The sequence below is a fragment of the Scleropages formosus genome, chromosome 2 (genome assembly GCF_900964775.1).
Source record: "Scleropages formosus chromosome 2, fSclFor1.1, whole genome shotgun sequence".
Classification (NCBI taxonomy): domain Eukaryota; kingdom Metazoa; phylum Chordata; class Actinopteri; order Osteoglossiformes; family Osteoglossidae; genus Scleropages; species Scleropages formosus.
The window spans coordinates 28150476-28167285 of NC_041807.1; the positions used below are offsets into that span (position 1 = coordinate 28150476).

Here is a 16810-nt window from a genome sequence, read left to right on the forward strand (position 1 = left end):
TTTTGTTTTCAAATCAAATGTCAAGAATTTCAACTGAAATGTTTGACACGTGCCTTTCGCACACTGACGGCTGAGAAACGAAACTGCTGGAGTAGAAATTAAACATGAAATATTTCAGTCTATTTACCTCAGAACCGACAAGAAGGGAATGCCTCTCGCGCTGTGTTCGGGGGGGCGCTCTCTCTCTCTCTCTCTCTCTCTCTCTCTCTCTCTCTCTCTCTCTCTCTCTCTCTCTCTCTCTCTCTCTCTCTCTCTCTCTCTCTCTCTCTCTCTCTCTCTCTACACTCCATTCGGAGGAACCGAAACACCAGGGACAGACGCGCCCGCAATTGTTCTGCGTGCACATTTATTTGAAGAACATCATAACCCCAGATACACTTCAGACACAAATTAGCTCCCCAATTCCACCGGGACCTTGGCCGGAGATTGTGCCGCTTCTCCCCACGGTAAGCGTCTCGCATTTCCGCGGCACAGAGCGCCGAAGCTCCTGTTTCACGACGTGTTACAGCGCTGTTGCACTGTTACTCTGCTTTTTACACTGCTGCTACACTACAGTGGCCGCGTAACGCTGTTGCATGGAGCTGCCATCTCGCCGGTGAAGTAAATTATTATAGCGGACGTTTTGTTCACTGACTGCGCTGCAAATTGTTGCGTATCATATCAATACATATTAATACTGTGATGACAGGAAGGCGCTCGCCACGCTCAGTGTTCGATCACTTCTTTCTTTCTAGCGTGTTCGTCAGCATGTTTTTGTTAAAACCCGAATTTCCGAAAGGCGGGAGGACGGACACATACATACAAACACACACACATAATTAATGTCAGATGAATAATTTTAAATATGTCGCTTCAGTAATGCCAGTAGTTGTACTGTTTTAATACCCGTTTTCTGACAGCAAGTTCGTCTCGACGAAATCGCGGAATTGATGATGGCGTTACTCGGGTGTGTGTGTGTGTGTGTTTGTGTGCGCGCGCGTCCAGTCCATGATGTACACGTGACACGTGTGTGTATTCGACACTCAGCCGTATGTGCCCCGATCCACTTCGCACTCTGTCGTCTTGCCCCGTTTTAAAAATGTAAACGTGTAAAACACACACTTAATTCTCCCCTAATTGTGTTTCTGCATCGCGCTGCAATAAAATGCGCCTCTTCGTAAAGTGGGTCGACGAGCGAATTGTGCGAATGGCGACATCGATCGAGCCTGTCGGAGTTCATTTATCCACATAATTCACTTTGTTCATGATTAGCGCAACTCGTTTCAATGGCAAACATGTAAGAAATTAATGCAGTTTTCCGGGGAGCCCCGCGCCGTGTACTTTGAAATGTCGTCATCATAATCATCATCATCATTATTCTTCTTTATATTGTTGTTGTTGTTATAATAATAATATTACCATAGCGCACATTACACAGGCGTGCGGTAGCGGGTGTTTGCTATGTTGCTCTATCTAATCTATGTATCACTGAGTGTCACTCGCTAACGACGTGGCTGCGGAAACACCGGCGTCTCTGTTGACACATTGAATGCGCCGCAACGGCTCTTTCGTTGCTGTCAATGCCTTCATTATCGAGGCGCTCAAGGTGTGTGATGATGGAGGTGCAGGTGCGCTCTGTGCTGCCAGTAGGTAAACACACAGAAAATAGTCTCCCTCTGTTGTTTCGTGTAGTGATGAACGTTATGTAACCCAACAGGTCCACAAACCTTCCTTGAACATTTGTTCTTTGTTGTCCTTCCTTCCGTTATTATTATAATATTATTATTGTAATTATTAATGATGATGATGATGATGATGATGGTGATGAACTTTCACTGACTTCTTTGTCCAAAGAAACTTACAATGTTATAATCAATTTTTCAGTGATTTACATTTACAAAGCAGGGTATTCTATTCTTATTATCAGTTCCAGTGAAGTATTTTGATCAACGGTACTGCAATAGGAAGGGGACCCGAACCTTGGACTTTCAGATTTGGAAACAACAGCCCTGAAAAATACACGACAGGCTGCCCTTATTCATGAAATAATTGCCTTTCCTGTACTTCTGCTGGGGGAACTCTGGACGTTCGACCCCTTTCAAAGGTGACATCTTTATATACCGGTTAATAGGTTTTTTGTGTCAGCGTCCACCTCTGTACTGTTTCCGCAAGGGACGTCTGCTTAGTAAAATTCATGTAAAATCGGTAAAGGGTTGTAAACAAGCAGAGAGCGAGCATGACCGCAGAGGTGCATGTAAAAGACCAGCACGGAGGACACTTTTAAGTGTTTTATTCAATATTTTTATAACCTGATGGCAGCACTGTGAATTTCCACTGGACAGGTGTTGGAGGTAGGAAGACCTGTGGAAATTTCCATGCTGCTGAAGTGCTGAGGGCTGTGGGATCTCCCTCACCATGACTTGCTATTTGAGTGGTGGATAAGGCATAGAAATAAGATGTTCTTTGCCTGAGCCAGAGAATAGAAGACCGTACCGTCTGACGGTAAAGTTGAGTACGTTCCATTTAATCCCAAGTGAAAAAAAAAATCATAGCAATGTGTAGAGAGAGGAAATTTCATTTGAGGATTATTTCAACATGAATACTTTCCATGCTTAATATCTTCGTAAACTACAGGAATGTTATGAGCCCAACCCCCTTTCTTCTAATAATATAAGGATTTAACGTAAAAAAGGAGAAATAAAATGTATTCACTCTTGAGGTATAGATAGCCCACAATTTATAAATGCCGCTCTCTTATGGCCTATGAATTTGACAGACAGTCTAACATCGTATCCACTGCTTTTGCTGTGATTTTGATGTTTTATAGTCGGGTAAGTTATTAATGATCTGAGGTTGGGCTGAGATGCTGGTGTTTCCCTCACTGTCACTGCTCAAGTCTACTATTCCTGCATTCAGATTAGATAACGGAAGAACTAGCTGAAGTAATAGAGCATTATATTAGTTTTTGTATGGATTTTGACGGATCGTTACATCACTTCTCTTAGACGTGAGTGGATGTGGAGAGTGGAAACACTGGCTAGTTTAATTACTCTACGTCACGAGTTTGCATAGCCAGCGAGTCTGCAGTACTAATTCAGGGCAGCATGCAACATCAGTAATGTTATGTAAGATATGAAGAACGTACAAAAGTGCAGAGGATTTGAGAAACAATCACATTTATTACTCACACAATGTCTTCTGTGAAGTTGGTCAAATGCATTTCTGTATGTATTTGTGCAGTGTAATTTAAAAACTACTTAAGCTGACATTGACAGCTTCGTGGCTGCAGTATTTAGTGTTGCACTGACTCATCTTTTAGAGGTCCTGCTCAAAAATGTAGGTTGCTCAGATAATTTTCAGGTATCTGCTTTGATTTGCCTGTGTTGCTGTGTCTCTTTTTTTAACTGGGTTTCACAATTGATCTGATACTTGTCTTCCAGTAAGTAACCAGGCACTGAGTCACTGTGCTGGTCAGATCCATAAAATGTGTCTCTCCATCATAGTGTTCAATTAAATCTTTTTACATAAAAAGGTGAAACAACTCTTTCGGCCTCCCTGGATAATAATAGGTACAGATCATAAGCTGTAAAGCCCCACCATAATACAGCAGTGTGTGAACGGTCTCCTCCTCCTGGTACTGTCTTTTTCAGTCACCAAGCGGCATCAGCACAGAGGTCAGTCTGACGTCCACACAATGTTCACCATTCATCTCCTCCTGGCTCTTCGGCTACAAAAGGATCCTGGCTTTCATGCCTGCTGTTGGCACTGGGTACACTTTTTTTTTTTTTTTTTTTCTCTCCATCCCTTTTTCTTGCTGCTTGTTTTGGAGGAAATTCTTGGGTTGGAATAGTGCTCCACTTCATATTATCTTTAAGATGCTTAGCAGTAAACAAGTGCTGAGACAGACGGGAAGCTTGTAGAGGGTCTACGCCAACTCCATATTTACTGAAGGCAGCACTGCTCTTTTCCATTTGACATTTTACCATGTTACCATGAGCCCCTCTGTGAACCGCCACCTTACCGTGGTGGAGGGGTTTGAGTGCCTGAATGAGTCCGGGAGCTATGTTGTCTGGGGCTATATGCCCCTGGTAGGGTCTCCCATGGCAAACAGGTCCTGGATGACAGACGAGACAAAGCGCAGTTCAAAAACCCCTTATGAAGAAAAAATCAAGGCTTTCGTTTACCCCGCCCGGTATGGGGTCACCGGGGCCCCACCCTGGAGCCAGGCCTGGGGGGGGGGCTCGCATGCGAGCGCCTGGTGGCCAGGTCTATGCCCACGGGGCCTGGCCGGGCTCAGCCCGAAGCCATGACGTGGAGCCGCCCTTCGGTGGGCTCACCACCTGCCGGAGAGACCGTAAGGGGACGGTGCGTTGTGATTTGGGTGGGGGTCGGGGCCGAGTGCCCGGCTGACCCAAACCTCGGGCGCCAACTCTGGTTTTTGGGACCCCAGAGGAACTGGAGGAGGTATGCGGGGAGAGGGAAGTCTGGAGGACTCTGCTCGGACTGCTGCCCCCGCGACCCGGCCCTGGATAAAAGCGGAGGAAGATGGATGGATGAATGGATTTTACCATGTTCTTCCAAAGGACACATGAATAGGAGAACAGAAATATGGAAGTTTTCCCACTTCTTCCAGTCAAAATAAGACATGCAATGAATCAGTGTATTGAGTCAGTGCATCGTGATTTGAGTTGCTTCTTTGTCACACTACAGTCTTTTGAGATTTGAGCTTTCTTCTTCTAAACCAAGTAATGGAGTAAATGGGGTGTGTCAACCTTTCCTCCCTTTCTGGTGTCTGCTACTGTCAGATGGTCCCTATGTCCTTGCACTGCTCATTAAGGTGGTAGGTCCAGAACTATTTTTTGCTTCTGCCATCTTGTTTTTCTTTTTATGTGTGCAACCAGTGCAAACAAAACCACCTTCAGGATTTCTAGTCCCACAGTCACACATACAACATGAGACCGTCACCTTCAACATTCTCATAAGAAAGCAAATAAAACCTGAAAATGCAACTTGCTTCCTTAAGTATGCTGAGGGTGAGGGCTCTCCAGTGACAGAGCTCAGCTCAACCTGAAGAATAAGGTGAAGTTCCACCCTTTGATTTTTGTCTCCTTTCTTTGAATGAAATCTCAGATTGACTTTCTTTTGCTTTCTTCGTTTTACTCGCCAGTTCTACCAGGTTCCATGTAATGTTTCTGCGTGCTAACAGTCAGCAGCTTTTGTGTCTTTGCTGTTGTTGCTTGACCCCTTCCTACCCTTTTTTTTACATAACTGTAAAGTATTACCATGCCCCTGAAAGCTGTGCAGTCAATTGGCCTCAAACCCTTAGATATTTTTTCTTCTGTGCGTGCCTTGGGACTACTGTTTCCGTTTCCTTTACACTAGTTTTTAAGAGGGCGTCTCGGTTGTCATTACTCATGCAAATTGTTGCATATCTCCGCTTCTTTTAATTTGTTTTGGTAATGTCTGTTAAGCGTCCAAAGGCAATTTGCTGGAAAGGGCGTTATACGAAAAAAAACCGAATCGATTTATTTTTTTTTCTCCCGGCTTCAGTGTGTACATCTCTGGCCTCATGCTGTGTCGTGTTTTCTGCAGAGCATATCGTTAAAACAGAGCATTCTGGGGCTCATTCATTTGCACTTCCAGAAACTTCATTCCGGCTAAATTTAGCCCATTGCTAAGTGAGGTCATGTTACCATTTTTAGGTTGTTGTTCATTTCTACTGACTGATGAATTCTCCAAATATTAAAGAAGCTAGTTGCACTAGTAAAACGCTTTCTCTTGTAAAGTTACAGTTCTAGTTTTCTCTCTTCTGGCAGAGAAGCCTCCCAAGTAGCTGGTGGGACCGTTTTCAATGTCATTAGACAGCTGTGACCAGGCATTCTGTAGCATCACCACCTCAATGGCATCGTTTATCTGGGTTATGGTGGGGCAAAGTGAGAACACCAGACACCACTTGCAAATTACATTACATTTATTCGTTTAGCTGACTCTCTTTCTTCAAAGTGACTTACAATGTTACGGTACTTACAAGTATTTACCCATTTGCACATATGGGTAATTTTACTGGAGTCTCACCTCTTCTCATGTTATGAGATACATGTCGGAGCTCTTCACCTCGCTTCAGCTCTCCTGCCTGTGATCTAAACCCCAGGGGACAGAGGGGCCGATTGAGACACTTAAGACCAGAAGCCTTTTTTTTTTTTTTTTTTATTGTTTTCTGTACTTCTCCAGTTATGTACAATCGCGACGTGCCAAAGGAGTGGAAATCAAAAATTGTGCATCCTGGTTCATAGTAACAACACTTTGATACTCTGTATACACAATGATGAATCCATCCACCCATCCACTAAATGCTTGTCCAGTTCAGGGTTACAAGGTTCTGGAGGCTATCCCAGAATCACTGGGCACAAACCGTGTCGGGGGTGTATAGCCTGGATGGGACACCAGTGAAATGACATATAAATACAATATGTACTGCATATGCCCTGAAACGGAACTGTCACCACACTTCGCTAATGCAGTTGAATAAATATTTCAGATGGTAAACCTGAAACATGTCTGCAGAAGGGCTGTGCTCATTTAGAGTCGGTAGAGGATGAGAAAGCAAACTTTCACAGAGGACTCTGTCTGAACAGTTCTACTCCATCTGGAACCTGCATGTGCTTCGTTCTACTTTACCGCGCTGTGTCTTACCGTACTCCGCTCTGACTGTACTGTTCTCTAATACATGTCCCTGGGTTGGTGTAAACCTTTTTCTGTTTTCCTCCACTTCCCCTCGCCGGTGTTTTGTATCCATTATCCAACTTTAGTGGCTCCAGCTGATTTACTGCTATTGATTCAGACATGGATTCCTAATTTATAGCACTTTCAGAAGAAAGTACTAAAATAGTAATAACACAAACCAGTGGCATGGAAGTTAACCTACCGCCTTTTATTGTCAAGAAGCTTTGATGAACAGTTTTTTTTTTTTTTAAGCTCAGCACTTACTAAAATTGCTGATTTCTTTAGTGCTCGTGCAGGAGAGTGTGGGAGCTTCCAGAAAGAAACTAGTCTGTGATGATTTTTCTGGAAAGCCTAAGCATGCTGCTGCCAGCTTTCCTTCTCCATGGTAGGAGAAACTGCTGACGGTACAACTGCTTACCACAGGTCTCCAGTGTCACTTCATCTTTCTTTTTACCTGTGGGAGCTGTGGACCCACCTACCCTGTCTATTTTTAATGAGTCATTCTCCATTTGGGCTATCAGGTGCCCGGATGTCTCCAAGTTTAATTTCACTGGTGTTTCCACAGTGGGAGAGCTTCACCGTGTGGTGCAGTATGACTTCACTGACTCTTTATAGACTAGTGTGGATGCATAAAAACACTGTTGTTTTTCTTTTGTACTACATTACATCATATGTTTTGCTTGGCAGCACCTAGGACTGAAACATGACCATGTGTTGTGCCCAACTTTACATTATATTTACATTTATTCATTTAGCAGATGCTTTTCTCCAAAGCAACTTACAATATTAAGCTACTTAGAGTTATTTACCAATTTATACAGCTGGGTAGTTTTATTGGACCTATTTAGGGTATGTACGTAAATTTTGAGTTCAAGTCTGAATTCAAAATACAAGTATGACTGTACAACACAATGCAGTTCAAAAGTATAAATTGGACTTGTTTTCCAAGGTGAAATGTTAGATTTTTAATGAAGGAGCAGTGTATGGGGAAGGGTGATGTCCTACTTATGGAAGCATGTTTCGGCAGTGACCCCGCTACCTGTGCTGCGTACTTCACGGAGGAGGTTTGAAGTATCATGTTTTTTTTTAATTCAATTTTTTTTTGTTTGTTTTTGGGGGTTCTCTTCTTTTGCTTCTTCTTGTATCATGTCAGTTCAGGTACTTTTCCAAACATTTGGTACTACTAATAGAGTAAGTGTTAACATGAGTTTTATCTTTTTACTTAAGACTGAAAGCTTGAGCATTTTTATGTGTAGGGCTGGTTATTAATACTGCTGTCAGAGATATGACAAAGGTTTAGAAGTTTTCAATCATTCAAGTTTTTTCCAGTTCTTGAAAGGGGAAACATTTGCTGTTGTGAGACTTACAAAAGTATAGATTGCATTGCAGCACGTTGTAATGTGGAATAAAAATCATCTCTCCTGGGAAAAATATACATTGCTACATTTCCTGGGTGCACTGTAATGTAATGTGAGTATGCACAAAAGTATTTTTATTAATAAGTATTCGTTGTATGGTTTCATTTTAAATCACACACCCAAATCATGTACAGCGTTTCTGGAAAATGTGGTGGAAAATATTAAGTTTCCTCATCTGAAATGGCACCAATACAGCAGCTCTGGGATTGGCCTCCATAGTGCTCTGATCTTCATCTATTTCATTCATGCATACATTAGGGTTATGGCTGCATTTCAGTGTTCTAGACATTTCCTCCAGAAAAAAAAAGCAAACTCTTAAGGGAGCACTTTTTATGTGACATACACTAATTATTCCAGAATGTCTATCGTCACTCCTTATTGTTTAAGAGCCATGAAGGAAAGAGTGGTCTCGGTGATGAGTGAGGTGTGTGCCGGTTTGAAAAGCACCGGAGCTTCTGCAGGGCCACAGGTCATCTCCATACCCTCTCCCTGGAGGGAGATGCCTGATGGGTTCATGGCTATAAAGAATGACGTGGCGTCCGAAGCGACGCTGACATCAGTGACACGGTGCCCTCGCTCCGGTGCGCGGCGCTCCTGATGGTGGGGGGCTCAACCTGACTGCCATGCGTCTGGTGTTTTGGCTCCCCATCGTACAGCATTGCGTGTCCTGCCCCCTTCCGGCCCAGCGCACCCAAAGACAGCATCCACAGCATCCGTGTGCAGCAGCAGCAATTAAAGCAGCTAGAGAGCACTGTTAAACCCTGCAGCGGGCTGATCAATATTCATTAGCCGTGCGGACTGTGTGAAGGAAACAAATGATTAAGCCACGGATTTAGGGAGGAACAGCGCGTCTGTGTTTGACGGCAGACCTGGGACAGGGTTACTGATTTCTTGCTCTCCGCAATCAGCCCGTGGCGAGTTCAGCTAAACGTTAACACGGAGCACCGAGGGGGTGCGCTCGTCTGGCCTGAGCGCGGAGACGGCAGGTCCATCTGCACTGACCTGCCTCGCACTGGCGCTGCCGAGTGTGCTCCGTGGTACCGTGTCACGCTCCAACAGCGGAGAGTGCCTGGCGCCCGGCCTGGAGCCGGGGTTGGAGTTCGGCCAGATCGGGCATCGATAGGCGGCCCGTGCCTCCGAAATGGATTGAGTCGGGTGCATGGAATCGTACGTGCTGTAACTACTCTGTGTAAAGAGCTGGAGTTTTGCATCCACATTCTCTGACAGGACTGTGTGTGTGTGTGTGTGTGTGTGTGTGTGTGTGTGTGTGTGTGTGTGTGTGTGTGTGTGTGTGTGTAATAGGTTGGAAAAAAAAAAAAACGACTTAGAGGGAGCCTGTCACAGTAATTACAGCAGAGAGTAATTACCATGTCGGATTAAATGTAGCCTAATCATTTTAATTACAGGCTGTGGTCTCCACTCTCAGCTCCGTGGAACATTTTACTTCCCTCACAAAAAGGTGTGTGTTCGGTGGCACCTCTGTGAGCGTGGTTCACGACGATGGCGCTGGCAGGCCGAAGCCCTCGATTCGCTCCACGTCCATGTACGATGACGAAGCGGTGAGAGGGATACGGAAGGCGGGGGTGTCATTTTGGTGCCGAGGTCATGCAGACCGCGTGGACCCTGCTCCATGGGCCCAGCTGGTCAAACCCGTCCTTCAGAATGTGGGCGCGAGCCGAGGCGAACGGACCGCCGAGGCTCTGCGTGAAGCCCAGGCTGCAGCTTTCGTGTGCAGATTGGGAAATGCAGCAGTCGAAGGGGTGATTCGAATTGTAGATAAGCTGACTAAGCTTCTCATTTGTCACTGCCCTTTCACAGTTGTAACCTGCACTCAACAAGTTCAAGACCCACTCTCTGCTACAGATGCTTGACATGCTGTGTAGCATAGGTAATTTTTCTAGGCGTCGCGTATATCGCGCACGCTGTGCCTGGTGAGGTGTGCTATGTCGTGCTGAAGGATGCAAGACCCCATCACGGTTGGGTCAGACGTTGCTGGGCGCACAATCCGTTCTCTTTTCAGTTCGGGCAAAATTACGCTATTGATTCTTATTTATAGAAGCTCCCTCTTGCCTCAGGGATCAGGGATATGGTGAACATGGAACTGCAGGAGAAAAGTATTTCTACAGCTTACTCCTCAAAGCCGACTGCTTAGCGTTGGCATGGTTTCGTACGCTCCCGCTACTGTTGTTTTTGTTGTTGTTGTTGTTTGCCCATCTTAGTAGGCTTTTAGTGTAGAGCTCATTAAATGGCTCAGATCTTTCGCATCAAGCCAGCAAAAATGTGACCATCTGTGACAGGTTTCCCATTAGGCTGAGCCTATTAACTTTTTCCCTCTTTTTTTTAGGTGAAATTAATGTGAGCAGGGGGATTTGGTAACTTACTGGAATAGTATAGAAGTAACCTTTTTTGAGTACTTCTTTTGGCCAAGGTGAAGTCATGCTGCTTATGCCAAAGCCAATTGCACAGCTGTACTTTGACGTTATTAGGGGCTGTGGGATGCAAAGGACACTGAAATAATGTCTGTTGGGTTGTACTTTTCCATAGCTTCTTGAGCATAATAAGGATAGTCAACTTTTTTAACAAATGGCAAAGATTTATTTTTTGTCTGAAATATGGTTTACTTAAGGAGTATTCATTTTAACTGAGAGCCATTGTGAAGTCCAGCAATAAGTTTCGTAAAAACCCTGTGTGAGGTTAGGGGATGTGAGAAGAACAAGGTGCTAGCGAGTGCTCAGTTGGTGGAATTAGGGGTGTGTACAAGAGCTTTAGAGTGAGTCAGAGAGCGCACTAAATGTTTTCACACGTATCGCTATTTGTCGCATCTGTTTCAGTCCTAAAAATGGAAGAATAGTAAAAATGGCCGAGGAAAATAAGCCTGCAGATCCATTCATCACCAAGGTACAGCAGTTGTGCACTGTTTTCCTTTGCCCTGGATTTAATGGCTTTTCCTCCACGTGTTTCTCTCTGCTTGGTGTTTGGGTTTATTTTGAACCAGACCATGACAAAGCCCAGCGTGCGGGGTGGGCTGAGCCGGGCCCACGGGGAGCAATAATTGGCTCACGCAGAGAAGGAGCCCGAGAGCCTCGAGCGGGCCTGGCACCGCGCCCTGCTCCACGAAGCCCTGCAGCCGCTCCTGTCGCCTTCAGAGCCAAACGCCCCCACCGCACCTTCTCTCGCTGCCGGTGTCTTTCACAGGGGGATCGGTGGGATCGCTGAGATCATCAGTGTCATCGCCCCCACAAAGCTTGAATTGAAAAAAGTTTGTATTTTTTTCTGCCGAATGTCTGTCGTCTAATTCTGCATGTATGGTGCACATATTATGTAGTTAGTTTCTCTCTGAAATAAAGCAGACTCAGTTCGGAATGCAAAAGAGCCTTCTTTCGTTTTCATGCGAGAATTAAACGTTCACCACACACAACCGTCAGTTATGTTTTGTGTCTGTTTTCCCAGGCGAGCAGTTAACAGGTATGTCTTTAGCATTTTCATTTCCTCATGTTTCCTACAGGTAATAGATCGGTGTCTTTCTGTAACTTGAGTAGGGTTATTGTGCTGTAGATGGGGGAAATTTCCTCCGGTGGTGTACCGACCTGTGTGTCGCCCTTGATGTGCTGCGGGGGAAATGTAGGTTCGGCATTACAGGACTGGTGTTTCAGTATTGGTTTTCTTTTTGGCATAATGGGACAGCAGAGCTACAGTGGCTCCGGAGGAAACGTGGCTTCTGGCTGTCACCGTTCTCCTTCCGTCTTGTTCACCTGTATGAAACGCCAACGTTGAAGAAGCCATTCGTTCCTCTCCCACTCCACAGGTACCCTGGGCACCTTGCAATGCTAATACATATATGTTCATGTGGAAGTACAAATTATTCACGTAAGATCATGCTAAGACCAATAGAAACCAACATGGTTAATTGACACAGTTGTTTCACCCTTAACCTTCCAGTGTCATATGCAGAAAAGTGGAGTAAAGTACCAGACAAAGAGAACCTTTTACATAAGTGTCACCTGGCTGTTCTGTTGTCATAATCATGACCTCTGGCTAGACAAGTCTAAGTCTTTCCAGTTTTGTCCTAGATTCTGATGGTCTGGAAGAAGTGTTGGACTGTAACCTCAGGTAAATCTTTGGAAGCATGCAGAATATTTGTTGATGTATTTTTCCATTGCTGTTGTGCGTGGCTGATCTGGTCTTAAATGAGACCGTAAGCAGATTTTTTAGGGCTCCTACGCTTGATCTGAGCAGTCCTTAGTTCCCTTTCTGTTTGTTTTACTTTCCTTGTGCTGTTCTACAAAGCTACTTCCTCTGTGAAAATAAGAGATGGAGAGATTGCTGTGGCGTTTCAAATAATACTTTGTTAATGGAACAAGTCCATTTCCATCATATGCACACACACCTCGGTCAAGAAAAGCCATTTAGTTTGAGGTCACTCTAGACAATGAAGGGCAGTCAGGTTTTTCCAAACTGTACTTTCTTGGAAACATTTTATTGCTCTAAGTGCCTGGAGGTTGGATGTTTTCGCCTAAGGCTATGGGTTGCTTCATGACAATGCATTTGTTTTCTCATCTGTTTCTGTGGAATGGTATTTTTGTATGTGCAGTTAGTCACCGGGGCCTCATGGGGTCCTGGATTCCATGGGACGATTCTTCTGCTGTCACTCAAATTCTGGAATCTCAACGCCCTAATGCTCAAATATTGACGTTTCAAGTTTCCTATGTATGTAGTGGACCCACAACACCAGGCCAGATTTCTTGAGAAACATGTGTGCAAACATAATACAGTCACTCTTCCTACTATTATAAAAATTTAAGGAATGAACAAAACTGATGCAGAGAAAAGGACAATCAAGTCAATCTGTACAACATATTACAATTTTCTGTTTTTTTCTTAAGTGTTGTTAACTAATGCTGTTACTAATACGTTGCGTTTAATTGCCACCTGTGTCCAAGTTTTAGTCTTGCAAGTGTGAATAAAAATGATCAGGATTTTTAATATTAGGACAATTAAACAAAAATCAGTCTATCCAACCAGATTGTTTTTCTCCCTTTAATGGGGAAAATGTTTTCTCAACATGTTCGGCTTCACCATTTGAACAATAATAACATGCTGTGTAAAACCAGAAAATCCTAAAGCCTGTATGAGAAGATAATTGACCAGGTTTTATATGGCCTAATCAAGCTGAAAGCATGTTCATGTGACCAGAGCATCACTGTGAAGACCAGATGCTGGAATTGCTGGTGCATTTGCACAGAGGTGACAGTTTGTCAGGAAGATGGATGACCGTTTCAGGAGGGGGGGTTTACGGACAGGGGCTCGCATTCATCTATCCTCGCTAACTGGGATTTGAAGACGGGCCAGCGGGCACAGTGACCTTTCTCACAGGATTGTGGGGAAAACAAAACCAGTCTCCATTCTTCTCTGTGACACACACCCGTCTGCACAGATGTGCCCGAAGCCCTCGCTCCTCGCCAAGCAAGGCTCCGTGGTTTGCTTGTTTATGCAGTCAGGTTCTCAGGTTTGGTCCATTCAGGGAATTGACTGTCGGTCTGGCCCTCAGAGGAGGAGCAGCTGTTTGGTGGACTCAGTGCCAATGTATGGGAGAGTTCTGGCTGTAAGACAAAGGTAGTAGGGATGGTGAAGTAACACAACTGAGGTATTGCAAATGCTGCAGAATATGAAACAAGGAAGGTTGCTATTTTTTCCTTGCTTTTGCCTTTGGCATTTTTTGTTGTACATCGATTAGGAGACTTGTTAGAAATGTCAGAATGCATTTCTCTTCTTTTTCAGACTAATTTGAAAGTGCTGTATTAGCACGAAAACGGTGTGGAATGAACAAAGAAATGATGGAAAGCAAATAATTAAGTGTGGAAAGCAGTACTAGTTTATAATGTATAATTATTATGGCTACTGGAACCAAACTGATGCTACTTTGTCACATTTCCAAAGAAATGTTTGAATTAGGACATATAGAATTATAACCAGGAATGCATTTTATTATGAACATTATTTAATCATGAAATTAAATATGGAAATGCAGTTGCTCACTTCCCTTTTCTGAAGTTATAACTGTAAGCAGAAGAAGCTGGCTGCATGGATGAATGATGCATGAAAACACCGTTAGATAACACTTTTCTCTTCGGTACTCTGCAAACGTTTCCCCGCATAAAGAAATGGGTTACAGTTGCATTTGGGAGCTCAATGGACGCAGCATCACACGCCTAAAACCTAGAGAGCAATAAGGAGTTAACAGGTGTTTGAAGTACTTTTGAAGACACTGCTCATATAACGGAGCAGAGTGTATAGGACCAAGAAACAAGACATTTTGGGATTAATTTGGCTGTTTCTGTGACATACAGAAGAATGATAATCTGAGGTTTCATTCATCATGTCCTCCTTCCTTCTACGATGACTTGTTCAGACATAGTAAAATGACACTTTTTCCCGGTGTCACTGCCTGTGTCCATCACATTTGGACATCTGTTAGCAACTGATACCACATTGCATTCTTCAGATGGCTGTTAATACAAAGGTTGAGTCCACAAGTGTCATTCTGTTTTTCTAATAAGGTAAATGGTGAGCTTGTCACTGGTGTTATTTCAAGGAAACAGTTTTTTTTTTCTTCTTTGTCAACTTTTGAAAATATGTTGGCATATTCGTATGTACTGTAACAGTATGTGTCCTGTTTGCAGTCAGTGTTTCTCCTTCTATGGCCAGAATTTTGTAAGCAACTACCTTTTATTATTTTAATTTAATACACCAACTCAGAAACCGTTAGGGACTTCGGACAAACACACGTCGGGTCGACGAAAGGAACGAAAGCAAAAGTGTGCATGGAGCTGGCAGGAGAGCCTCGACTCATTGGCTCCTGCAGAGATGCGTGTGGCCTTTTACAGATCGGAGGTGCGTCTCTAGGCCTTTGACGTCAATGGTAAATGCTCCCTTGGAAATTTGAGGTCCTGCATACACTGAGCCTGACCACCATTACACTTCTGTGGTTACAACAAGGGAGAAACTGGTTCATCGTTTCAGCTGTCGTCTGTGCTTCAAAAGTACTTTTGTTTAGGGTTACAACTGAATTCTTCCTTGATGTTTTCTTTGCTCACTGGAACACACATATAGCAGAAGCTGGACACAGAGATGTTTCTCTGCAAAGCACTCTCCCGTGTGGAGTGTCTCGAAGCCTGTCTCCCAGGTACCCATGGCAACACGGATACTGGTGTTTTGCTCCCTCCCATCTTTTGTCTTTGGTATTACACAGTTCCATTTACAGCACAGTTCCAGAATGATCTGCAGCAAGACACAATGAGTAAACTGATCTGCTGTCAGGGGTTTCGAGACGAAGGATTAAATAACGCTGTGGACACTGGACGTTCTCTGTGTCCAGGACGTTCTGTATAGAGGCGCGCTGTAGATTAAGTGGATTTCCTGTCCGCTGCCTTTGAGTGCTGCACCCCGCTGTATTCTGAATTGTACGTTTCGATAATCTCCCATGGTTTCCCGTCTCTCTCCCTTTCCCACCTAGGCGTGAACGACAAGTCGAACATCTGACCATGGACGAGCTGCAGGACGTACAGCTGACGGAGATCAAGCCCCTGCTGACCGACAAGGTGAGGAATGAGGTCTGTGGAGCGCATCCCTCTCACAGTCTCAGTTTCCATGTACCGTCAAGCTCCCTTTACTTGATAACTAGTTCGGGATCAGCTGGTAACCGTGGCAACCAGATTCCGAAGTGGATGCTGCTTGCGCGATGGGAGCCGGAGAGACCCTGCGGTTGAAATGAGATCAGAGGAAGATGCTGCAGCACAGGGGTTTTGCTGAGCCTCCAGACAGAGCTTGCTGGCCTGGCAGTGGTCCACTAGTCATTCTGGGAGAGAGAGCTGATCCCAGAACAGCACCCTCAGTAACAGCTTTACCACAAGCTGCAAGGGCTCAGGCCACGCTGTGGATACCGAGTGTGCTCGGTGTACATGCACCTCAGTGAACCAGCAGGTACCCCGGGCACCACCCCCACACTCTGCCTGGATAGTTCACACTGAACTGCATGGTCAGGGAAGCTAATGAAAGAGGACAAATAGGGGAGGGAGGATGCAGAGTGCAGGAAAAGCATCCACAGTCTGAGAGAGAATACCTCAGAGAGATGCATCTCTTCTTGCATGAAGGCAGAATGGGAGTCCATGCTGGGCTCCTGAATCGCTCCATCTGAGAGGAGTGGAAGAGCGGGAGAAAGCCCTCTTGGGGTACGCTGCTCTCATCTCAGATGAAAGCGGGAAGGCGGCTGACGCTAGAGCTGGGGGGGGAGAGGGGCGCACTTCCCTGACACTCTGCTGCAGGTTGATCAAACATTCATACTGCAGAATCGTGAGCGGCTGCTTCCTTACGCAGTCTTACAGCTCAAAGTGCTGTACTTGTGTAGGCTGAAGTGTCTGGCCTTGCTCTGGTTAGTCAGAAAGAAAAGGTGCCGAGCAGTGCACGTTTTGATATGTCGGATTTACATTCTCGTTAGCAAGAGGATGCCCGCTTTTGGACGTGAACCCGAAGTTTCCATCTGCACGATGAACATTACAGGCGGTCGCTAACAAGTTCTCGAGAGGATCAGCATCCTAGCGGAGCTCCAGACCCAGCTCAGTCCTAGAGCCGCGGCTGCTCCGTGGCTCCTGTATTTCAGCACATATGGACTAATAGTTAAAATGTTGATAAAG

At 44.8% G+C, this 16810-nt stretch overlaps 1 protein-coding gene across 3 annotated transcripts in view; it reads left to right on the top strand.

Moving 5' to 3' along the window:
• The first annotated feature begins 285 nt into the window (after positions 1 to 285).
• Positions 286 to 16810, top strand: part of ndrg3b (ndrg family member 3b) — a 37284-nt gene continuing 20759 nt past the window's right edge. For all 3 annotated transcript variants that reach the window (XM_018756754.2, XM_018756755.2, XM_018756756.2), the window contains exons 1-2: positions 286 to 446; positions 15634 to 15718. In XM_018756754.2, the coding sequence (XP_018612270.1) occupies positions 15662 to 15718 (57 nt within the window). In that variant the 5' untranslated portion in view covers positions 286 to 446; positions 15634 to 15661. The remainder of the gene's footprint in view (positions 447 to 15633; positions 15719 to 16810) is intronic.